The sequence below is a fragment of the Stegodyphus dumicola genome, chromosome 9 (genome assembly GCF_044657685.1).
Source record: "Stegodyphus dumicola isolate Sdum_Otavi_A_Nest chromosome 9, ASM4465768v1".
NCBI classification, from domain to species: Eukaryota; Metazoa; Arthropoda; class Arachnida; order Araneae; family Eresidae; genus Stegodyphus; species Stegodyphus dumicola.
Genome location: NC_140776.1, coordinates 89,051,246 through 89,078,495, shown reverse-complemented (window position 1 = coordinate 89,078,495; position 27,250 = coordinate 89,051,246). Strand labels below are relative to the sequence as shown.

At 31.9% G+C, this 27,250-nt stretch overlaps 1 protein-coding gene across 2 annotated transcripts in view; it reads left to right on the top strand.

Annotated features, from left to right (window-relative positions):
• Positions 1-27,250, top strand: part of LOC118204310 (tRNA (carboxymethyluridine(34)-5-O)-methyltransferase alkbh8-like) — a 101,511-nt gene that overhangs the window by 7,943 nt on the left and 66,318 nt on the right. For both annotated transcript variants that reach the window (XM_085823739.1, XM_085823738.1), the window contains exons 2-5: positions 2,257-2,479; positions 12,687-12,815; positions 16,973-17,173; positions 18,921-18,991. In XM_085823739.1, coding sequence (XP_085679865.1) covers positions 2,257-2,479; positions 12,687-12,815; positions 16,973-17,173; positions 18,921-18,991 — 624 coding nt within the window. The remainder of the gene's footprint in view (positions 1-2,256; positions 2,480-12,686; positions 12,816-16,972; positions 17,174-18,920; positions 18,992-27,250) is intronic.

The following is a 27,250-nucleotide window of genomic DNA, read 5'->3' as shown; positions in this document are numbered from 1 at the left end:
CAACAACTTGTCAATAAATGAAACGACTTGTTCATAAATGAAACAACTTAGTGATAATCCAAGGGGCACCCTTCAATATACTCTAACCAAGTAATATAATGTGAAATTTTGTTAGTTTTAGCTCCATAAGCTTTCAGTTTTAAGTCTGATCTTTCACTTTCTACAATCATAGTGCCTTCATATGCTTACAGATTCCATTTCAAAAATTAATTTCAAACTCCATTACAGATTTATTTTGTGTATAGAGGTTATGTAACCGCTAGGCTGAAGGTTAAATAAAAACATTTAATTTTATTCTTTCTTATGAGTTGAAGTTATTTTACTTAGAAATTTAAGACTGATAAGTCAGTTGATAGTATTTATGAATTTAACAGTTAACAGTTTGAATAGGGTGGATCTGAACGTTTTTGTGGCAAGAACTCAGGAACTAGACTATAGTCTGTCATGTCACAAAGGGTTTCCACATTGAACTTCTTTACATTTCCATAGAAATTTGGGCATTAAACTATCATATTTGCAATGAGGAGCCTGTTATTAATTTCCATAGATAAATCATTATTATTAGTAGCAATAGTTCCAAGATATTTGAATTGTGCCACATGTTCAAAAGTGTAGTTGTTCACAGTCAGTAGTGATGCATTAATTGATTTATGGGCATTTTCTAAAAATTTGGTTTTATCTTCATTTATGGTTAGGCCTAATTTTCTTGCCTCAGGAGAGGCACTGAGCAGTTGAATTTAGAGAGGTACTTGGCAACAGAATTTAGGCCTTGCAGAGATTGCACTGGGCAGCAAAATGTGTAGCACCAGCCCTGTCTCCACAAGAGGCAAAAGTCTGAACCAGGTCAGCATCGATACAACATCAATCAATGCACTATTATTGATCACAGTGTGATGTTTTAAAGTGGCATGCAGGTTTCTCAGTTGGTTGGGAGAAAACTTCCATTTATAGCACAATTATCACCTTTTTTATTCTATTCTTCATTCTTATACTTTATAAGGGGGTAATTATTATTATTATTTGGTTAGTGGTGTGTTGGTTCTGATCTTGAAGCAGTTTGGATATCAGATGTCTGGGCTTTGGACTTAGTACTGTATATACCAGGGGTGGCCAACCTCCTTGATAGTCCGAGCCATTTTTCAAAATTAGAAATTTTTCGCAAACCACAATTAAATATGTATTTAAAAGGTAAAAAGGTATTTCAATTTTTTTTACAGAAATTATATGTATTGAAAACATATAAATAAAAGTACAAAATATGTGTATTGAATTTAAATACGTATTAAAAATTAAACACATTTATTTTACTTCTCTTGATAATTTTTTTAAATTTGGTGAATAATTGGGGACAGTATTTCTCAGTAATTCTTTGAGATGCTGGTTAGTTAATAGTGATCGGTGTTTAGATTTCACGAATTTAAAGTGGAACAAAATGATTCACATAAGTACAATGTTCCAAATATTGAAATAATTCGACAAACAGCCTTTTTTAATTCAGGATACTTCGATTGTGGTACAAATTTCCAAAATTCAGTAATTGGCGTCTATTTATATTCTAATTGTAGAGCTTGATCTTCTTGCATCTCTATTAATTCTAATTCTCCAGATTCTTTTTTGGGTCATAATTATATTGGAAATGGAAAACTCGCCTTGAATTATGTTAATTTCAAATGGATTCAGAAAAAAATCAAGAGATGATGGATGGAAATGAAATTTGTTACAACGTTGCACTTAGTCTTTCATATTTGTTGTCTGTAATTTAAAAGACATTTTGAAACACATACGGAACAATAATAATTTTTTTAAATATTATAACACAAAAATGAAAAGGGAACTGGGGTACATTTATCGAGAGCCACAAATAATCCTTCAAAGAGCCGCAGGTTGGCTACCCCAGGTATATACATATGTATATTTTGTACTGTACATACATATGTGTATTATTTATTTAATATATTATTAATTCCTGCTGTAACCAGAATTCTCTCTTACTAACACATGGAACAAATTTACAGCTATAATAATTAAGGTTTTAACTTCTCATCTACACACTTTGCTAATGCATTCCTAACTTGAAATATCTGCACAAGCTAGAAATTTTTAATCCCTCTTGATTAAAACATTTTAAACTTGCCATTTTAGTCAAATTTGATGCAATAAAATGTGAGTTTTTATTTTATGTGATTATTCCTTAAAATTGTCATTGTATTGCCTATGAAAAAATGCTTATTCTTGCTGATATAAATTTTTTTTCAGAGCCTTTTCATCGGAAATGGAGGTTTAGGCTGTGGCATTCAGAGAGAATTTCTGACAGATCTCTTTAGCTGTTATGGTGCACTAGAAGATATTGTGTTATTACCTGATAAACCATATGCATTTGTTGTATACAAAAAAACAGAAGATTCTGAGAAAGCGTTTGCATCTCTTCATGGCCAGAAGCAAAAATCAGGGCATATGTTTTACATATCATATATTAATAGTAAGTATGTTTAGATGGTATTTGTTGGCTATCTGGTTTTGCTAATATACAATGGACAATCTATTTATGTCTGTCGATGCATAAATTTGGTTTTTTGATTTCTGATGGGTTTTGTGTGGCAATTATATTCAAAACTGTATCAATTAAATTTTTATTATCTGAAGCTTATCTCCATATGAACTGTGGAAAATTTAAGAAAGGTGATGATGAATTTTAATATGTTGCCATTTATCCTTCATTTTACTTACTGTCATATGCATTTCATTACAGTCAAAAGTCGTTAATTCGGACACCCATAATCCGGAATGATCTATAATCCGGACCTCAAAGCTAAAAACTTTCTGCGCATGCGCCGCGGTGGCACATGCGCACAGGCGTTTTACGCGAGCGCGTAAGACCTTGACTACTGCGCATATGCGTGTGCGCAACTGCAGAATACGTTTTCGCCTGCACGTTTAATGTATAACGGACGGTGTAAGCTAAAATTATCTAATTATCTATTTCAGTTAATGTTAATGATTGCATTGTTCCTTAATCTTCGAATTGGATCCCGCTTATTATTTTTAGCAGACTGTAAGAGCAATTTTATAAAAGTAAACTTGAACTTTCGATTATGTCAAATAGAATTTCCGATGCTGGAACTTCCAAAGGATCTACAAAACGAAAGTATGTTTCGATGTCCAACAAACAAAAATTGGAATTGCTGCAAAAAATGGATTAAGACATGAAGAATGTGACAGAGAGGTTAGTGAAAACGAAAAAATTTCGATTGACAAGTTAGTCGGTATTCTCGGCACAGCAATTAACGGGACTTGAACAGCGGAACTTTGTAACTGAACAAGAAATTATGTCTTTTTATAGAATTAAAGAGAAAGTATTATCACATAAAATGAAGCAACTTAAACAACTTACATTGAGAGAAATGTTTAATAAAGTAAACAAATAAATATTAAGCTTTTTTTTTTTTGTAAATTTTGATACCCTTTAGATCATAATTGTTCTTTATTTCATAAATTACGGTTTCATGTTTTTAATTTTAGAATTTCTGCATGCCATCTTACGAGATTTAAACTGATGATCTATAATCCGGAAAAATCGATAATCCAGAATCGCCGAAGTCCCGACGAGTCCGGATTAACGACTTTTGACTGTATTTGCATACAGATGCCAGTCTGGAGATTTAAGTTGACACTGGGGGAGAAAAAATGAAGCTATTCTACTTCCCTTAGCCTCTAGAGTCTTTGTAGAAAAAGAAGAAATATTGCATCATCTTGCAACCACTGAAAGATTAAAATATTTTTATTCTTAAAAATTGCATACATCAAATTAAAAAAAATCTTTTAATAAGCACATGTAACAATTCTGTGATACCCATAAATCTAGTTATCAAAGTATTTACTTAGTTATTTATTTAGTTCTAAATTTTTTACAAATTATAAATTACAAAAATCTGAGCTCTTGTATCTTTTCAATGATCAAAAGTTATGCAGGGTTTGTATGGTCCTTAAAAGTTCTTAAATTTTTTTAAATCAATTTTTGGTCTTTAAAAGTCCTTAATTTTGGCCAAAATCAGCAGAAAGTCCTTCATTTTAATCATCTGAAATTTCTGTCTGTTTTTACGACTGCCATTTTGAGTATGAATTAGCATTTTGGAAGAATATTTTTGGCGATTCACTGACGTATATGGTTATCTTTTGAATGTGTTCATGGATTATAATTTGTTTCTATTTCTAATATAAATCATGGAATACTCGAGTTTCTAAGCAAGAAGTGAAACATAAGCATTTTGAAAATCATTTTTTGTAATAAAAGAGCTCTTAAACAATTTTCGCTTTTGGGGGATGTGAATTTTTTATTAAACGGTTCTAAATTTGGTGACTTGTCAACATTTTGGCAATTTTAAGATCAATTTCTATAGAAAATTTTTGATTCCGAGATATGAGAATTTTTCGACGATTTTTTTAACAGCATATCATTGATAAATTTCATTAAAATAATGGTATTATATTGAAGTTATATTAAAAAAATTACATTAAAATAAAACATTTTTATTTCTTGCTGTCATATTATAAAAGTTCTATTTTGGCAACATGTTATACAATATTTTGAATCTGAAAAATAAACAAGGTTATAATGCTATAAAGCATAATTTATAAAACAACTCTTTGCAAAAGCAAAATTAGCTATTTAATTAATTAAAAATGTCTTCTTTTTAATTTTTTCTTAATAAGAGTTTTTCCCATTAATTGCCTCAGAATATTCAAAATTCTCAGAATATGCATCAGTTTTTTCTATGAAATTAATTTTACACTTTTTCCCTCCCCCCCTTTTTTTTTTCCAAAATATTTCTTTTTTTTTTTTTGCTGTTACACAATTGATAAGGATAATTTTTCTTTAGTATTTTAGACATTGCAGCTTGGAAAGTTGAGAAGGATTTGAAGGCAAGATTTATAGACCCACAATTCTAGAAAATTCGAGAAATATGTAACAAATGAAAAATGTTCAACACGTAATGAATGTATTTTACAGAAAGTTTGTGATGAATTTCTTACTTTTTGGAAAACGTCTGGAAGAACAATGAAAACATAATATTTGAATGTTTTACTCCTGATACTAGAATATTTTTCTTAACATGTTTATCTTCCCTTTATTTTCTCTGCTTTTCACTAGACACAAACATGGAAAATATTAAAATCTAATCTTATCACTTGGGCAGGCATTATAGAAAGGGATTTTTTTAGTAATAAAGAAAATGAAAGCTTACAATTTAAAATATTCATCTAATATGTCTTAATGCATCATACACAGAGCTGGTACTAGGCATTTTCCCTCCTGATGCTATCTCTGTGGATCCTAAATCTGCTTCCTAGTGCCTTTCTAAATTCTGCTTCCAATGCCTACTCTGAATTTTAAAAGTTTTGCCATTTCTAGATTTTGTTGTTCGGTGTGTCTCTAAATTCTAAAAATTCTGCCACACCAGCTCTGTAACTGGATTTTACCATATATTTTTCATATTTCTTCTGAATGCTCATATTACTAAAGAAATACAATTTTCCACTTTCTCTATACATTCTAAATGCATATAGTGTTTTTTAGAATAACAGAAATCCTTAATTAAATCCAAAAATTCTAAAATGAAAAGGAAATGTGTTGAAGAAAGAAACTGAATACATAAAGAAAATTATTCTTCAAAGATATGTGCAGTCATTATTATGTAACTTATCCAATTGTTTATCATTTCAGCCTTTACTATAATTTCCCATTTCTATCTCCTCATATGATAGAGTTACTGAGCCAGATTAAATTAAAATTAAATTGTATAATCTTTGACCACTAGTCCACATTCTTAGTTTGAATTTGACTGTTCTTGTTTAATTACGTCACCGTGAGCTGTAATTGATTTTATTAGCATCAGAACATGCATTTATGTTCTAAGTTCTTTTTAAATAAGAGGCTTATTTAAACCTTTGTCTGATATTGTAGTAACTTTCAGGCATAACGATAATTTGCTTTATATCTGTCAGGGGTTTGGGACTGGTTTTCTTTTACCGGATCAAGTAAATTGTTATAGGTACATTGTGGAGAGGTGGACAAGTTAGGAGATAAAGCACACAGAAAGTAGTGAGAGCACTGTTTTGCATATTGAGACAAATCTCTAATTGTTAGAAAAGATGCTTAAAGAAAAGGAAATCGATGTAAACTAACCAAAATGTTTGGTAAGGCTTCAGATTAAAATGACGAATAAATATTTTGTTGTTATAATATTTGTTGTTACAAAACATAAATGTTTTGTAGCTTTTAATGTGTAATTATTCTAATATCGTTTAAGAATTAGTGTCATAAATTACATGTATTTAATACTGTAAAATTTTTTTAGATTTTGATTTTAATAGGGCTTTTTTTAAAAAATATTGTTAAAAATAAAATTTAATAGTGGCCATGTAAATCCATAATGACTAAGGTTACCTATGTACATACTTTAATTATTTATAACTAACTGCTTACCCTTAAAAATTATCTCTACATATTAAAGCGAGTTATTGCCTTTCATTAATATTCACTGTGGTCACAAGATAAAACACAAAAATGTAGAAATTCAAGTAAAACTTATTCTTTGCATTTAGTGAGACTTAAAATAATACAAAAAATTTATTACCTCTGGTGCTTTAATGGCTTAATGGAACCTGAAAGTATATTATATTAACTGTGTTACAATCCCTAGAACTGTACACAAAGCTACGCCACTAACTGCATCAAACAAAGCCTGACTAACTTTCAACACTTGCCAACCATGCCTACATCAGGCCTTTAAGGTTTGTTCTAATCAGCAGGTCTCTCTCTAGACAAGCAGCAGCGGTAATAACATTCAGTCTTTTGGTTATGAATCATGCTGATTATGATCTTACTTCTGAAATTTTAACCAATGCCATTTGACATAAAATCTACCTAATATTTACTAAACCTCTAAACCAGTGGTTCTCAACCTTTTGACTAACGTGTACCATCTAAACAAAAATTGAAAACTTTTAGTACCACCACTACAAAGTACTACTACCACCACCACTCTTGAACAAAGCTTAGATTGCATAAATTTATGAGTGTTAGAGAAAAAACTCAATCAGGATGTTGGGGTTTTAATTTTTGAAATAAATAGTTAAAAATACTTTGCTTCTTTGTGTACCACCTATTTTTTCTTGTGTACCACTGGTTGAGAAGCTCTGCTCTAGACTGACTGTGACAAAATGAGACATACAGAAATCAACATAAAGCTAACTATTAGTAAAACGTGAATGTCACTTATCTTCTTTCAAATATGTCCAACCTATTATAAGTGTAAAATATTTAATGCTACTTTATCAACTGCATGAAGTTTATTTTATTCTCAAACTTATTAATAATTATGTTAATTAATTCATGTTTAGTAATAATGTATACTATTGAGGAATCTATTTTATTTTTAGGATGGTATTACAAAAGTGAAATTCAGGCATAGAATAATATTTTTAATTGAATTTATTCAGTTCCCATTTGCTCATAGGTCCTTAATTTTTTTTCATTAATGGTCCTTAAAAGTACTTAATTTCCGTGTGCAGAAATGTGTACGAACCCCGTTATGGTAGACACCAATAAACTTACAACAGTGATCTGAGCATCTCTTACTTTGGTTGCTATGGAGGTAACGTATATAAGCACCATGTTGCAGTTTTGCTCTCACAGTGCTTTCTTATATTATTAAATTTTTATGAGCTTTTCAAATTTGCGTTGTTTATTTAAAAATGTATTCATAGCTTTTTTTTTTGGATGTGAAGTTAACAATCTTTAATTTACCAAGTAATAAGGTGGATGCCATGCCATTTTTCAAGAAAGAGCTTTTTTTACGTGATAAACGAGCATATGAACATAGCCACAATAAAAAAACTTTATGTTAATGATGAAATTATTTGAAGGTGCAGTGTTAAAAATTGCAAAAAGAAGAAAGGCCTCCTTGTTAAATTGGTTCAGCAGTTCTAGAATATTGTTTGCCACTGGGCAGAGGAGTTGACATCCATGAAATGGTGTAACAAACAGCTTAATATATGTGTGCTGCACTTGACTGGAACAATTACATATGATAAAATAATAATAATAATAAGGATAAGGATTCTTAAAAATATTTTTAGGAAACAACACGTGAGTATTACTGTTATTATTATATATTATGGTGTTTATTTTTACATTCGTGTTTCACTAGCTTAGCAAAATTATAGCCGAGATCTTGCCGCAAATCTAAATATTGCCAAATATGGCTGGGATCTGCTATAACAAAGATGTACCTATAAAAAATAATTAAAATTTTTCTAAAAAAAAGTCTGAAAGCTTTCAGATTTTATATTTTGCCCAGGGGGCAATTTTGTTTTTCAGTTACACACAGATACACATTTACACAGTTCACAAGCATTTGGGCTAATGCCCCCTTGGGCTAAAAATATTTAAAATCAGCATATCTTTAGAATTTCTGATAGGCAATCCTGTATGTTGGAGATAAAAAATGTTTTATTGTGTACAGTGTTACCACTCCTCACTTTGAAATCATTTAGTTTTTTTAATCAATAATTGGCTAAAGTTTTTCTCAAAATATGAAATAGATAATACAACAAATTCAAAATTCAGGCTTCCAGGTGCTCATATTTGGGTATAGGACTATGTTATTCAAAATTTGATGGCTCTAGGTACAGTTTTTTCACAATGCGAGAAACATACATACATTCATGCAGACATTATTATTTTGTTGTTTTGCAATGATTTTTTGAAGTTCTTCAAAATATCATTGCAAAACAATTAATTTTCCATTTTTTATGGAAGAGCTGCAAGGAAAAGTGTCACTAAAGAGTTTGTATTTATCTAGTATAATGAAGATAACTGTTATAATTTTTAATATCATATTTTCACAGCAAAGCAAACAAATTATTAAACTGTGTTCATCTGGCACAAAATTTTCCTTTTCATTTGTCTTTAAATAATCTTTTTTCTTCCTGTGCGTGTGTGTAATGATTTTGTTGTTATGGTGTCAGTAAAAATCTAATGTACATTTCAAATTAGCATATTTGAAAATTAAAGTTGTTGCACATTGATATAGCTATATAAGTACATCATTTCACATATGCACAATGCATAATTAATTTAGATTGTGCATTTGACAGCAATAGGTATTTTAATAACTGTACCAATGATGTTATAAAATAAAAGCTTTGCAAGACATTCAAAATTTGAATTTAATTTTTTGAGGATTTTTTGAGGAATGCTTGAGGAATTTAAAATTCTATTTCAGTGCATGTGAATGCCAGTCTTTGTTTGCAAGAACTGCAAATAAATTTTGTTTTTGGCCTCATATAATTTTGCCGGGCCACTTGCAGCCCATAGATCAAGTATGGATGATTCAAACTAATATCTTATTCCCAGTCTTTTTGTTTGCATTTTTCAATGGTGGACATCCTTGCCAACTTCTTCAGTGATATATGGTTTCTTACTCTGAGAACTGAAGCATTTTTGACTTTGTAGTTATATTTTATAATTTTGGAGAAAGATGTAGAAAGATTCAATTTAACTATTTGGTATTTAACTGGGGTAAATTCTAGATACTCTGGAAGCAAATAACTAATTACAGATATGTTAAATCCACCACATTGAAGCTGACAAGAGATTTACATATTTTCAAAAGAATGCACTGATAATCAGGATTATTGAATGTAATATTTAGAATTTCTTTTCTGTTTCTCAGGAAAGAAATTTTGCACCATTTTTTGAGAAGTTTATTGGCAGTAGTGAGTGATCTAAAAACAACAAACTTTCGGAAATTATGGAAGTTCCAGAATGGATATTAATTTTAAATTGTTTTGATTGACAACACCCTTGTACTGATGCAAGTAATATATCACTTGATATTTATGCTGTTAGCTTTAGCAACCATTTGTTTAGGTGCAAGATGGAGACACATTTTTCCCAAGCAGAAATGAAATTTTATAATTGAGCATACTTTGATATTGTTATCTATTTTGTATTTAGATAGCTAATTTTAGTATAATTATAATTAAAATTTTTGTAATTCGCCCCCGTTGAATGCAGCACGAGACAAATTTTAAGAGAAAGCTGTGCCAGAAAAATAAGAATACAGGGGCACGTGCATTTAACAATGAGTAAATGGATTTCTTGGTATTTTGCATTGAAATTGAATAAATGAAATTTAGCTGTAACCATAATTCCATCCAAAATGGAAAACCTGGAGGTGACATAGAATAAAAAAAATACGATTTATTCAAACAGAAACATGACAGCAATAATGGTGCAGTCATTAGTCATCACTGTCAGACATATTTGTAAACACTCACTAGAAACAGTAAACAAAAACGTAAGACACAGAATAAAAGAAATATGTTTTACTCAAACAAAAATATGAATAATGCACAGTCATTACTTTCACCATGTCAGAAACATCCCCCTCTCCAATTGCTCCCCGCTCTTCTCTGAAATAGTATCCTCTTTCGCATACTCTGTCAAGGTCATTGTGGTGATGCCTTCCAAAGCTCTGGGGCACATATATACGCCTGGGGCAGTTAACACATCGACTGAGAAAGGTGGTTAAGCGGTTAATTACAAAGTGTCTGAAATGGATCTGTCACATTACCAGTTTAGAGCCATCATTTATGTTCAGTTCTGTTGGAAAAAGTCAGCTACAGAATGTCACCAAATCATATGTATAGCTTTAGGTACTAATGTTGCATCATATGACACTGAGAAGGTTTGATACCGAAAGTTCAAAAACAAGGGCTATGACATTCAAGAAGCAGAGCGCTCTGGCCTACTGAAGTTCATGAGGTCCACCTCCGAGAACCTGTGGAAGAAGATCAGTATGCAACCACTCGTGAGCTTGTGAAAGAAGATCAGTATGCAACCACTCGTGAGCTTGTGGAAGAAGATCAGTATGCAACCACTCGTGAGCTTGTGGAAGAAGATCAGTATGCAACCACTCGAGAGCTTGCTAAGGATGTAGACATTGTCCATTAATTGCTCTATGCATCGCATAAACTTGATGATGTACAAGTTCAATTGCTGGGTTTAGCATGAGCTGACTCAAATAGATAAGGGCAGATAGATGTGTTTGGGCCTGCATTAATCTGCTCGAATATCAACACAAGGACAAATTTCTGGACCGGATCATCACTTGTGATGAAAAGTGGATTTACTTCAACAACATAGGCCGAAAAGGGGGTTGGTCTGCTCCAGGTGAGCCCGTCAGCAGCGTCGCAAACTACAATTTGACTAATAGAAAGATCATACTTCGTGTCTTGTAGGATTACCATGATATTATCCGCAAAGAGTATCTGGGAAAAGGTAAAATCATCACCATTAAGGTGTATAGCAAGATGCTAGACTTTGTTGATGCTCCTGTCAAGGAAAAACATTGAACTGAATTCTGGTGTGAAAAGGTAGTATTTCATCAAGATAAATCAAGATCACATGTGACTGCATTCACTGGCTGTATGGACTCGAATGAACTTATTAAAGGAATTTCTCATTCTTTATGGACTTGGATGTCCCTACACCCACCATATAGCCCCAACATCGCTCCTTTGGACTTCTACGTCATTTCTCACCTGAAGCTACATCTTGCTGGTGCTATCTTCTATTCTGCACTGAGCATCCGAAATGAGGTTGATCTGTTTTTGGACCTGCGGCCACCAAGTTTCTGGGCCAAAGTGGTGATTAATGCCGGCAGTATTAATCACCGCTTTGGCTCAAGTACTGCTTTCATGCTTTTTTTCTAACTGTATTAAGGACTTTTTGTGATGGAAAACTTTCATTACAACAAGATATTTCCAGCAGTGACAATAAATAAGAATAAAGTTAGAAATCAGTTACAAATTTCCTTAATTAATAGACTTTTCTGTCGGAAGAAAAATTGAAATATTAACGGGCAATGTTACTATTTCTTAACAATTAATTAAAATCGCAAAATCTTTAAAAAATAATGAATGAATGCTTCTAATGCTTTTCCTATAAGAATTCAATGCTTAATTCATGCTTTTCCTATATTCAACTGTACCTATAAGAAGGGCTATACTTATGTAAATAGAATATTAAGTAGCTAAAAATTTAATGTTATATTATGTTAAGCTTTAAAGTGTGACTAACGTTATATGACAAATGTTAAAGTGTTAATTTATTTGATCATGCTAAGTGTTAGAAGAATAATTGGGACTCCTGTATTGTTGATTGATAGCTGTAGTTCATGCTGTTGTGGATGATACAATGAGGAAAGCTTTGTCATTTTCTTTTCATATTTGTCCTGGATATCTTAATTTTGCAGTATTACATTGAGTTTATTTATGATTTAAGGTAGTAATATAATGAAATTTATCGAAATTAAGGGAAAAATACCATTGTTCCTAATATATGTTAAATACAGAATAGTTGTTTGCATGTTATCTAATTTTTTTTTTTAAATATGTGCCAGATTCTTTTTAACATTAATCGTAACTTCTGTGGTATTCAACAAGAATAAATTCTATATTATGTGCATAATTTTCTGAATAAAAGTTCCCTGTAAAATATCATCAGTTAATTAGTATAATTTTGTGAATTAAACACATTGTAATTTAATCTCTAATGAACTGCTTATGAATATTAACTTCTGTTCAACTAAGTTTTATTTTCTTGTAAATTATTTTAGGATCTGATGTTCCTCAATACAATGCTACATATAGCTGTTGGCCAAAAGGACTTGTTTTAATGGAAGATTTTATTACACCTGAAGAAGAATTTAAAATGCTCTCTGTATTTAGTTTTGAGGACTGTAATGGTAAAATATGAATTTTTGCCCTTCTTCACATAAGTATAAATTTGTGTTAAATGTTTTATATTTATACTTAATTTTATCAGCATAATATGGGAAAACTGAATGAGGTTTCACTATGTAATTTTTTTTTCAGTATTTTGTGAAGTTATTAGTTTTTATGAAACAGAAAACTTGAAAAATCTACATGCCCTGATGAGGAATTAAATTCAAGTCCTTCTATTTAGTTGTGTGTTGACTATTATTACAAAAGAACTTATTCAAGGAGTGACTTTTAATTTTATATATTCCTCTCACTTAAAAGGTGACTGATAAAGGCAGTGAAACTCATCTAAACTAAACCAAGCTACAAAAGTCTCAAAATTAGACTCCCATTGTAAATCTATTAAGCATCTTTTGAAATAGGAAACTTGTAAAATTCAACTGTACCTTTGTTAGGAATCAAATTGAAGACTTTTGAATTATTGTGTTGGTGCATAAGTCTGCAATTATTAGCACATAGTTTTCCATGTTGTTTGGTGAGGATTATCATAAACCAATCGATTTCAGCAGTTTTTATCAAAATGAGGTTTTACAACCAAACTCCAAACTGAAGAGGAACAATTGAATAATGAAAAATGAAGGCTTTGCAATGCAGGGTTGTCAACCCATTGAAGAATGGTACAGATTTATGCACCAACCCAGTACTAACTGGATGTGCTGACCACTTACGCTACCAAGATACATGGGAAGAATGCCTTTAATTCTTTACAAGTAGTGAATGTTTTCTCAAAGAAAATCATATTATATGATGGCTTCCTCTACTTTTTCAGTCTCATCTGTATTTTCTTCATTGTTATATGCATGCTTGATTTGTATTCACCATTAATGAAGCATGGAAGAAAGGTATTTTTAGCAAAAGATTAAATGATTAAAGATAAATTATGTGAGAAAGATACTTTTGTGTGATAAATGCAGAATCAATTTTTTACAAAAAATTCTTTGTAATTTAATTAAAAAAATTTCCCTTTATTAATAACTTCAAGTTTTAAAGATATATTTTAGCAGACTTCCAAGTTTTTTTCCCCCTTATATATTATCTCATCAACCACAAAACTGTTGCCAAGTAATGTGATTAGCACCAATTATGGAGATAAGCATGGCATAACAACCTGCTCATAACATCTGCACTTTCATTTGGTGTAACCCTGTTTAATAGATAAGTTATCTTTTGATTTTATGAAGAAGGCTATAAATTAACTGTTATTGCAATACGTTTTCTTGCATTTTGGAGAAAAAATACAATTTGGGACTTGCCTTTTACGGAACAGGAAGCAGTAGATTATTTTCAAAGTTATGGGATCCTACCATAAAAAATATGTATATTAATGGAAAGGATTAGTTTAAAAACAGATGAACTATGGTGATGCAGCATTTGTGAGTGTGCTTTGGTTTATTTACAGCTGGACAAGAAAATTAACTTTCGTTCAATAGAGAAGAGAACTGTTGGATGTGGTTGGCAAAACAGAAATAGATTAGAAAAATTTCCTGTGGGAAGCTTGCACTCATGGCATTCTAAACAGAGCTTGTAGGACAGCCTGACAAAATAGAAGAAATTAAATAAAGCCCCCTTTTTTTTTCAAAGTACTAAAATAAAGTGTGTCAAATACTGATTTTTTATTATAAAGAGGCCTTCCTTCAGAATTCCATAGGAACCTATAGTTCCATAATACAACTTTAGTGACATCTTCAACAACATTCATGATGTGATGGTAGCCAACTTTCATGGTCAATAAGATAATATAAGTACCTTTTAAAAAAATATAGTACCACAATATACATATGTAGGAATTTGGTGCTGAATTATCACATCTTAGTTAAAATTTTCTCACATGTTTTCACCTAATCACATTTGATAAATCTTTACGCACAAATTTTTCAGTTTATGTGAACTTCATAAGCGAGTTGAATGTTGTACATAAACTTAGTTTTAAGTACTCATTTAACATGCTGAAAAATGTTAATCTGTAATAAAAGTTCATGAAGTTTCACATCTTACATAGTGCTTCACATCTTGTGCTGTGTGATGTAAGACGAGGAGCTCAGGACCTCCATGCACTTCTTAGGGCTCTATGGCGACTCAAGAAAGAGAAAATAAAAAGTTGAATGAACTTAAAGTTGTGCCATAGTTAGTAAAATTAAACTGGAATTGTCTTAGTTAATAAATAATAAAAAATTTTGAACAACAAGTAATAAATCAATACAAGGTGTCTCAATGCTGACTTACCAATTTATAGGAGATACCCTCTCAGTATGTGCCTTAGCATTTACCACAATATTTTTCTATGCTGCATGACTTTGTGTCACATGAAGTTTTATTTAGCCATTATGTGAATTGAAGTTTCCTTTTCTTGCAAATCATGACTCATTTGTGAACATTACAAAAACAGGGAAAAGCAAACTGTGGCTGAAATCATTGTGCAGAAACAATCTGAATTACATTATCATCTGTTTCAAGTGCTTGGGCATGCTTTGCATAATATGGATGCATTCCATTTCTGTAAAAATTTTGTTGATATTGCAGCAGGAAATCTTGACTTTGTGTGCTGTAGCACATGCATGTGAGCTTAAAGTATTTTGTACATGATGCAGCATAGTCTCCTTAATGCCAAGAGTCTGTCCCCAGGACTGATTTCATGTCATGTTCCTGACACATGTCAGTCATAGAGGGAATCTGTTTCTACTAACCTATGGTGCAAAAAGTGCAGGCATGTTAAAATTAATGGCCATAATTATGCTTTATTGGATAATATTTCCTGTATAATAAATGTACATCTCTCCCATTATATTTCACAACCCCAGATAACTATGCAATTGCCCGTCCTACTACTTCTGCATCCATGCATAAAATGAAGCTTTCCTGTAAGAATGCTCAGACCAGACTCTTCATTCCTCTGTGATTCTGAATCATCCAGGTGCCTGTCCTCCCACAAATTTGAAGGTATGGTATACAGAGAGATATATATATCTGAATATCTGAATTGAAGTGGATGTGATGATTAAATTGGAGGAACTAAGTTTGTTGTATGGACAATTTTTTATTGTTGTTTTCATTGATAGTGTAAAATCTATTGTAATGCAAATGGTTTGATTTATTAAACTTTGATAGAACATTCATGGGCAGCCAGCTTTTGATAGTATCATGTGCTGATTTAGAAGTCAAACAACAAAATTCAGTGTTATATTTGCAAATTTTTACAGGACTAGTTTCAATGGTTTTACTGAACCATCATCCTCAGCTGCCAAAGCGCAAATGAACGAGATAAGATACAGTGATTAGATAAGATAAGAATGGCTGCACAAGAGTTAAGCTACTCGGGCCATCTTTTGATGAAACGGGAACTAAAACATAATTTCCTTAAATCCTCATTTTAATTCTTGTTTCATTGTTGACATAATTAGACCAAATTACTCGTAGATTAATTAATTTTGTTGACTGTAAGAAAACTGAAAGGTGTATCAGGTTCTTTTAATTAATACTTAAATTATTATATTATTTTGTAAATTGGTTTAAATTAATAGTAGTTTAGAATTTACTCCTTTTTTACACTTAAAATAAATTTTTAGGTATTTTTATATTTCTGTGGTTTTAAGAAGCAGTCGATTCAGAGATGAATGCGTTAATTTCAACCCCACGATCAGAGGAAAAGATTTTGATTCCAAGAAAATAAAATTATGAAATCAAATGCTGAAATATATTTAGCATTTTAAAAAATAAATGACTAGTTTATTAGCAACAATATTATTCCTATTTAATTTAGTAATTTGGAAAAGATTATTTAAAAATAAATAGTAATTTTGTAAAAATTCCAAGATACCAAATTTATTCCAAGATACTGTATGATTCTAAGGCACACTTCTGTTTATTCGTATGTATAACAGAAAAAAGGTGCATCTTTGATTCGAAGAAGTATGCTTTATAAATGATATGAGAAATTTATGAAAGCAATAGGAGTATTTATAAAAGGAGTATTTTATTAAAAGCGGTATTTATAAAATACTTAAAACATTGTCTTAGTGTAGTACAAATGGATAAAAACGTCATTATATATCTATTTTTGTATGAATGGTTTTTACTGTCAAGAAATATTAATGTAGTATGTATTATTTGCGATTTATTTCAGATAAGGCTGTTTTGAAGCACAGAAAAGTGAAGCATTATGGTTATGAATTTATTTATGGGAGCAACAATATTGATAAAAACAAATGTCTGGATTCAAAAATCCCTACTATCTGTATGCCTCATTTAGAAAAATTAGTTGCCCTAGGTTATATTCCAAGAGTTCCAGATCAACTTACTGTCAACCACTATTTACCTGGGCAAGGTAATATAAAAAAAACTATCAAAAAGTATTAGGATATACAATGTTATGTATTGTACAAGGTAACACAAGAAGTTTGCCGTTTTGGACAGTCAGGAAGAAAAAGTCATAAAACAAATAATAAAGTAATCACCATCGGCATCCAGTGTCTTTTGCCATTGAGTAGCTGCCTTTGGGATGACATCACAGTAAAACTCAGGAGTCTTGGATGCAAAGAAGTACGTGAAAGCCACTTTGAGGTTTGGTCCACTGGATGCCCCCCCCGAGGCACATGCGGCTTCGCATTGTCATGGAGGAGGACTACACCAATATGAATGACCAATGCTGGCTCTTTATGCATCAGTGCATGATGCACACGTTCCAAATGCTGCAAGTACAGGTCTGCTGTGATGGTTTGGCCTACTGTCAGGAGCTCAAGGTGCACCATTAGATGACTAGTCAACCAGATAATGAGTATGATCTTGCGTGGGTGGAGAGAAGGTCTCAGTGTGAAGCACAGGGCTCCTGGGTGACAACCAATGTCTAAAATGCCTGGGTGTGTCATACTGGACCCAATTTTCACCGCTAGTGAATACACAATCAACTATGGATGCATTGTGGTGCCAAGTAAGCAATGACAAACTGAGAGCAACATGCTGTTGCTTGTTTGCATTGAACAGCGAATGGGGTACTTGCTTAGCTTGTATGCCGTTCCTATGTGGTGCAAATGTAGTCTGATTGTTTCAACAGATACCTGGAAGTGGCCAGCAAGCTCATCAAATGTTTGGCTACTGTCACTCTCTATGGCTGCTCTCAGGGCCTCATTGTCCAACATTTACAGCCGACCGCTGTGTGTTGCGTCATTTATCAGACATATCCCCTGACTTCTGGAACCATTACCTGGTGCTTCCTTTGTTAATGTAATCATCCCCAAAGATCTGGCAAATTTGGTCACTTGATTCTGCTGCTGACAGGCCCACTTTAAAATCATACAGCAAACAACTCCGAATGAGTGCCTTTGATGCGCCCATTTCAATCAGTCACTGTGTGAGTCACGTTATGTTTGAAGTTCCGATGCAATATGCTTTTATACTTTAGTTTAATGTCCAGACTCTCATCCTAACGACTTTATCGCCAGGTTTGGTGACTGTTTTTATGTTGGGGTTTACTCATCCAATGTCATATCAGAAACAGTGAGAACTTTTTTGGTTACCTTGTACATAGTATTTATTTCTTCTTTTGTCATTTTAATAATGTTATTCTGTTAAACTTCCTTTTAGTTACTTTTGCATGAGCTAAATTTACAAAGAGGTTAAAAATAAACATATATTCTGTGTTTTTATTAAATGCTGTTTAACATCAGAATTAAAGAAATATGTATTAATGATTGAGGAGATAGCAGTATTATATACCATTTAATGTAATGAATGTATGTAATAGAAATTCATATTCACCAGTTATAGTACTTTATAGAAATTTTCATATACGTTATAGAAATTTACAAAAAATTATAGAAATTTATAAAAAATACCTTGTAGAAATTTCATTCAGTAATATCATTTGTTATATATAAACAGTTTATACTGAAGATTAAAAATTTAGTTCTATTTAATTTATGCAAATATATTCATTCTGTAAGCCTAAGGTGTAATCAGAGATTCAAGGGGGGAACTTTAATGCAATTAGATTACTTTTATTATATTTCTAAAATTCCATGTTCTTTTTTGATAATAATTATTTATATAATTTTTTATTTGTTTTATTATTTTAGGTATTCCTCCACATGTCGACACACATTCCGCTTTTGAAGATGGAATTATTTCTCTAAGTTTAGGTTCTCAGGTATGATGTTGTATCTAAAGGCTTTTCATGCCACAGATCTTTCTTGAATTTTCTAGAAGCTTATGTCCTATATAAATACAGCTGAGTGTTATAATTGCTGTTTTAGTCGTTATTCAACTTTGACATTTAACTGAACTGTGAGTTTACTGTGCAAGTGATTTTGGCAGGCAATTGCCAATATTTCTTGTATGATAAGGATGAACGAATGATCTTGTATGATATGAGGAGAAACTGTTTGTGTCTTTGTTCTGCTTAAGCTACTTAAATTTATATTTGTAATTAATTTTATAATAAATTCTTAATTTTGTTCTATTATTCAAAGCGATCATTCAGAGAGATATAAATGAACTGATAGTTCGCAACAATGCTATAATTAAGTTAAATCAGTTTTCTACTACTAATGCAACAATTAAATAAACAGAAACCAAATTCTGATTACTTAATACATTAATTAAAATCTTCAGCAATTAAAGTGCTTGAATTTGGATGACAACTTTTTTATGAATGTACTATGTTAAAATACTACAAATGCTAATGAACAAACATTATCATATGTATTCTTTGTACTCTTTGTAAAATATTTAATATGCATTCATTGTGTTTAAAAGTAAGTGAAGCCTCATTTCGTGAATGTAAATCATTCGTAGAGGCCATTTGTTACCAGAAATGTTCATAATCTAAAGCTGTTTTCCTCTTAGAAATTAATGTAAAATGCTATTAGACATTTCACATAATGGATCACAGGATTACACTTCTGGATCACAGATGATTGCTTATTTAAGCTTTGCGACTGTTCTTTGTGTACAAGTTCACAATACAAAATCAGTAGAAATCATTAAATATAAGATAAAGAGACAGTAAAATGAAGCAGTTAACATTGAAAACTTAATTTAATTTTACATTATGTGCAAAATAGAATGAACAGTGTAAGTGAAGAGTGATGAGTAAGAGAAAGGAATGAGATGTTAAGGACTCTGAATAAGGAGTCCTTTTTCATAAAAATATCAGGTAACTAACTGTGTCTCTAGGGCATATTCTTTGATCATTTCTTTGTCTCGTAGCATCACTGAACTCTTCTTGAGAGTCTCTCAGCCTCCATTTCATTCAAATTTTATCTAATATGATTTGTTGTTGCCTATGCTTTAAAATATTTCTAAAGTTAGACATTGTTGTTGAATATATTTGTGCTGCATCTTGTTCTGCTTTATCAGGGTGATATTGTTACAGGGAAATTTTACAACTTTCCTTATCTTGCACACATATTTCTGATTAAAAACTAAGATCATATTTTCTTCCATTCTCTTGCTGTGACGACATTTTCTTTGCAATCACTTTTAATTATAGCTTCTGAAGTTATTTTGGTTATTTCTTGTTGAGTTTACTTTTATGCAGCTTTCACATCTTCATTGTTAACTTCTAAGCCCATGGCTTTTTCGAGAGACACAATATCATAAATAACAAAAGAATTCATCAGAATCAAAGCCCACAAGTTATTTGGCTGCAGCACAGTTTGTCCATAATTTGTATGAGACCGAACTCATGGTTCTGTAAATCGCTTTCTGCTGGTCTTTGTTAATGAGATTTAACCTCTAGAATGAGAAAAGGGGTAGAGGGGGCAAGGGAGGTCTGTCCCAGGCAGCACTGTTTGGGGATAGCATTTTTCACATGAAATATAATTCCATAAGGGTTAGTCATCTGGATTGTTGAAGCCGAAAAAAACATTGGGATGTAATGAATTATTGAAAAAGTTGTTTACAATGGACTTAGAAACTTGAAAATGGCTGATATGAAAATGCCACTGGCTCATAGGCATATTATATATAGAGTAATCCATTAAAATACTTATGCAGCTTGTCTGGTATGTGGGATTTACGGATCTATTGGTTTGATGATCTATTGGTATTTAGCTGTTTTATCCATTCAGTCATTGATGAGGTGAATTGTTGTATGAAATGGAATTGAGGTGGGAATTGTTCTTATGCTGTACAGAGTATTCAAAAAAATCACAATGAAATTTCAAGAGCTTTATGTTTTTTCTATGCCTTTCTTACTCCACTGAAAGTTTTGGCTGAAAAAAATGAAATCCAGTTTTTGACAGTTTATTATAAAATAGCCCTCAAAATACAATTCCAAATATTATACTACTACAATGAATTTTCCTTACAATTGCTGTAAGTGTTGCTTGTTGTGTGGATTTTTCTAATTACAAATTGATCAAGAATGAGTGCTGCATTTAAGGAATTTTATTGTACTGTCAACAGAATACTTGCTGGAGTAATGAAACTTCTTAGAATATCATTGATGATTTTGTTAACAGAAAAATGAGCAGCATAACATTTTAGAATAAATTTTTATTATTATTATTATTTTTTTATTAAAGAAAAAGAAATCCTCGTGCACCACAAAGTATCACACGAGACTTACAAATCGTAAGTAAAAAAGCAAAATTCTAAGTAATAACATCAGTTTTCAATAATACAATGAAATCATACACAAAGAAGAAAAAAACACAAAAAAGTAAATACAAAAGTATAAAATGTATAAAGAAATCATTTACAATGTTTAAAATAAAAGTCAACAAAATCATTGAAAGCTCGGTTGCCCGAATCCAAAGATACAAAATTATAACATTTCGGCGGCCAATGAATTCCAATTAATTTTAATCTGCATTTCAGTAGATTTCATACTTTATCAAGCAATGGGCAGTTAAAAAGCAGGTGGAAAACACTTTGCTGAACGCTAAGATTGCAATAACACAAATTGGAAGATGTCAGCTTAAATCGTTCAAGATAAACATTAAACTTACCATGTCCAGACAAAAATTGCGTAACTTTAAAATTGAGCAACAAGTTCCTACTTTTCAGTCTTTCAAAAATAGTTGGAAAGAATGTTTTTGTAACAGATCCCTTATGAGAAGAGATATAATCACATTCCACTGCTCAATCATTTTAGCTTTGAATGTTTTTTTAAAATAAGATTTTGGAATATTTACATCAACATTAATATCATTTTTAGTTGCATTCTTAGCAAGCCAATCAGCTCTCTCGTTTCCATAATTACCCGAATGACCACGAACAAATGTAAAAAACACTGAAATACCCCTCTCCAGATCTCCGAGAGACTGCTGTATATTAACAATAATATCATTACATAAAGAGGTATTTTAAAGGGATTCTAGGGAAGAGAGTGAATCCGTACATATTAAGTAGCTGGAACAATGTCCATCCAGGCTAATTATCCACTTAATTGCAAAACTAATACACAGAAGCCCAGAAATATATACAGTACATTCATTTCTCATGCGAAATTGATGACACTCAATTTCAATGTCATCTTCAAAAATAACATAAGCAAAACCAACTTTATCATCAATCCTACTACCATCCGTATACAACACAAGTAAGAATGAATTTACATCAGTATCCATACTATGCAGAATCAGTACTGGTTGTATTACAGAAGGATGTGGGAGAACAGACAAGGGCAATAAACGATCAAAATGAGAACTGGAGTAGTTTGCAAGACTATTCTTGTAATCTATAAAGGTCAAAATGAAAAAATTCCAGTGGTGGAAATCCAGCAAGAGAAAAAATAGCATTGTAACTAATAGTTTGGTAACCCTTTATAACTTGCAGTAAAATTCGTCTTTGAACTCGAAGCAGGTGTTTAGAGTTAATTTTCTTTTTTAGAGACAATCCCCAAGCTCTACATCCATATGAAATAAAGGGTACAATACCTTGTTTATAAATAATTGCGCTAACATTCAATTTAACACCAAAACTATTACATGCAATTCGATTCAGCCCACGCTGAAGTCTCACATTTATTAGAAATGTAGGAAATATGCTTTTTTTTCCCAGTTTAAATTGCTGTCCAACAAAACACCTAAATATTTAATTTCATTCACCCTCTCAAGGGGATTGTCATTGAAAAGTAATTGATATCCTTCATAAGTAGTAGTTTTTCTATCAATAAACATGGTCTTGGATTTTTCATGGTTAAAATTTAACTTAAAATCCATTGACCAATCATAATGAAATCTAAAACATCTTGGGCAAGATGAAAAGCTTTTTGCATTTCTTTTCCTTGAATACAAATCAACAAATCATCTGCAAAGGCAATGACTTCACAACTGAAGAGATCAGAAAGTTTCTGTAAGAGATCATTCATAATAATAATCTAAAGCTTGGGACTGGAAACAGAGCCTTGTGGACATCCTCCGTGAGGTCGAAGAACACTTGAGGTGCCACCCAAAAAAAAAGCTCGACCATCCTGTCTTTCAGCAAATCAGAAACAACATTAAATATATTATGAGGTATTTTCATTTCTTTTAGTAAATTAAGAATAGCAGGCCACCATGGAATATCGAAAGCTCCTTCATTATCAAGAAAAATTAAAATAGTGTACAAACCTCTCATCTTGCCCCTCTGTACAATGTTGCTAAGACGCAGAAGTGCATCCTCAGTACTTTTTTGAGCAATGAAACCATATTGGTCAGCACTAAAAATATTTTCTTTATGTAGATGCCAAGTAATTCTGTTAGTAATTAGTTTTTCAAAGCATTTACCTAAAGAAGAAAGAAGACAGATACACCTAAGATTATTCACATGTGGAACACCAAAGGTTTGTTTCTTGGGTATCACAATAACGAGAGCGTTCTTCCAAGTTCATGGAAAAGCATCAAGATTCAAACATATATTAAATAATCTATGAAAAACTGCTGGAAAAAGCCGATGAAAGTATCTTATAGTTTCATTGGGAATAGAATCCGGGCCAGGAGCCCTGCCAAGCCTTAAATTACGAATTACATCATCAACTTCGGCCTGCGAAAAAGGAGGATCAATCTCAGACGCATAATTACTGTGAGCAGATGAGCGCCACTGAGTATGAAAGTCATTATCAAACCTCACACAATCAGGAGGAAATACTATATCAAGAATAGCATCGACAGTTTTCTGCAAGGAAGACGTAAAGTTATTGCTTGAAAGCCATAGGCCTGAGATCTCATTCTTTAATACCATAAGTGTAAATTTTTTTCCGACACATTATCATTATTGATATCTGAAAGAAACTTCCTCCAAGACTCTAATTTGGCCTCAAGAAGCATTTCATTGTATTTTTTCCTTAAATCAAGGTATTTCCGCTTATCAGGGAAGTTTGTGCTCTGGGGAAACCCCGGAATTCCGGGGATTTTGAACTTCGATACCCGGAAATTCCGGGGATCGTCGTTCAAAAGGAAGTAGGAATAATAATGAATTATTTATTTTGATCTGGGTAATTTTGTTTGCTTTGAAAGCAGAAAATGCAAGGTCAGTGTGTGTGTGCTGAAAACTTTTCCTATCTTTCTCCAAAGGCAGTGATAATGCGCGAAAAGGGGGAAAAAACTTCTTTTTTGTTTTTTCCTTATTGCGAGCTATGACTCATTCCCCCGGTTCTCGGACATTCTCTTCTGGATTCCTTTCGGCAAGTAGGCGCAGCAGAAAAAAAGGGAGAGACTTCGTTCGACCAGATGTGCGATCACGTGACTCTGGGTTCAAAGGTCTTATCTCTCCTGGTATGGCGCCAATAAGTTGAGAAGGGGAATTTTTCGCCGTATTAGCTATTTGTCATTGATCGCTTCTCAACTTTTTTTTCTCCGCTGTGTAAAATTTTCGTTTCATTTATTGATGCACGTGTAAATTTTTCATTTTGTTTATTGAAATATTTTTTTATTTATGTACGCAAGAGAATTTCACTATGAAATTTCTCGATATAAATAGTGATATTATACAGTTAGAAGAAAGTGTCCAGAATGCATTTAGGTGGAATTGGATTGAACGGAGAGATGGTAATGGGGATACCATCGGCACATGGTGCAAGAAAATAAATGTTGCTGGACAAGCATATTGTGTTTTTTGTAACTCACTGCTGAAGTATCATGGGGAAGGATTCAAGGCTTTCACAAATCATCCTAAAACTGTGACACACATGAAATATTCAAAGTGCATTAGACATTCAATGACTTTAAGTAATTATGCTAATTCAAAAAATACTGATGACTTACTGGAGACTGATGCTCGGCCATTGGATATAGTGACAAGAAAAGCACGCCAAGAGATATTAATAACTTCGTTTATCGCCGAGAATTCTCTTTCAATGTAGCTCCCAATTTAATTGAACTTGTTGAGCCGCGATCAGACGGCACTAAACTCGTTGGAAATGTCCAGGACTACTGCATGTTATAAGATGAAATATGGGCTCGCAAAAACTATTAAGGAAAGTATCATTAAAACTTTAAAAGAGACTCCATTTTCTCTAAATTTGGATGAAAGTACTAGCAATGCTAAAGAAAGTATACTGGCAATATTGGTGCAGCTTTATGAAAACAATCAAAATGAAGTTGTAGTTCATCATTTTGCATCTCTAAAGATGGAATCTTGCAATTCAGAAGCTGTTTTTAAAGCAGTTGTTAATACTATTGAAGATAATAATATTCCATGGGCAAACTTAATTAGTGTATTAATGGACTCATGTAACACCATGCGTGGAAAAAAAAAGGGTGTTGAAACCAGACTACGATCAAACAAAGCACCCCACTTATTAGATATTGGTGGTGACACATGTCACACAGCTAATAACTGTGCAAAAAAATTTGCTTCATCTTTTGATAGATACTTAGAAGATTTGTTTGATGACATCTATTTTGATATGAAAAGCTGCAGTAAAAGAGAAAATTTTTTCAAAATCTGTGAATCCCTTGCCATTAAAAAACTTAAGCCCTTGAAGGACCATAGGTGAGTGTACATTTTATGTGTTTTAGAAAGAATCAAAGATCTGTGGGATGCTCTTATTGCATTTTATTTTCACTACTTGGATAAAACTGATAAAGGGGATTATTTTTCTTATGTTGAAACTGTATACAATAAAAGAAATATTTTTGCAGCTTCAGAAAAAAATTGTTGAAGGGGTGTATTCTTGCTTGAATTCCCAACAACTCACAAAGGATGCTTTAGCTCGGAAAAAAAAAAAAAAAAAATACTAAATGGGTTATTTGTTATGCAAAACAAAACTTTATTGCATATGCCATTATATTCAGCAGTATTACTAGAGTTCAACACATATATTAAATTATTTGAAACAAAAAAACCAATCCTTCATTTAATACATTCCAGTATTTATAAATTGATGGCAAAATTTTTCTCTTTTTTTATGAAGCCAGAAAATATAGAGTGCACATCTTATAATGATTTATTAAAGGTTGATGTCACAAATCCAGAATTCCATCTACCTAGCAAAGTAATATTTACTGGTGCATAAGCTTCCACTCTCCTGAAGAAATTATCAAAAAATCAGCCAATAGCAAAAGAATTCCAAATTTCTCTGATGAAAGCTTATACTAATACAGCACAGCATATGAAACAGAAATTACCCCTTAAAAATTCATATCTAATTAGTTTTAGAGCATTAGATCCAGAGCTAAGAGGTAAAACCAGTACAATATTAGCTTTTGAAAAATTATCATCTTTTATGTCCCATATTTTTAGTGATAATGAAAAGTCAAAAGTAGAAGCTGAAATAAGGTTATACCAGAGTGATATTGATATCACCAAAGAAATGCTCTACACATCTGATGAAAGTGGAAATCAAGTCAAGTGTACAATTGATAAATATTGGTCTAAAGTTTTTAATTTAAAAGATGATTTCACAAATGATTATAAGTATCCTACATTGGCTAAATTGGTCAAAGCCTGCCTTAGCTGCTTCCATGGCCCATTAGTGGAAAGTGCATTCAACTTAATGGATACACTTGTCACTGACTATAGAACCTCTCTTAAGATTGATTCCCTAGATGCAGTGCAGACTATTAAATATGATTTAATGGCTTCTAAAGAAACCTCATGTGAAAAATATGGCTCAAAAAATCCAATGACTGATCCAATTCACAAAGATCTCTTACTGAATATGAACAGAAGTTGGAAAACATATCAAGAGGACTTAAAAACATGTATTTCAGATGAGTCTCTGAAAAACCTACATTAGCAGAAAAGCAAACTCCTTCTATCTCTGCATGTGCAGTTCTCGAGGAAATTTCTTCAACTGTAAATGAGAAAAATGAAAGCCAACCTTCCTGCAATTATGAAGTTCACCACAAAAGGAAGACAAGCCCACAAACATCAGAAAATAAAAAAAAAGCAGCAGAAATTAAATAATTTTTTTTTAAAGAATTAATTCAGGTAATTTAAAATATTTACATAAAATGTAGTAGTTTATATGTTTGAA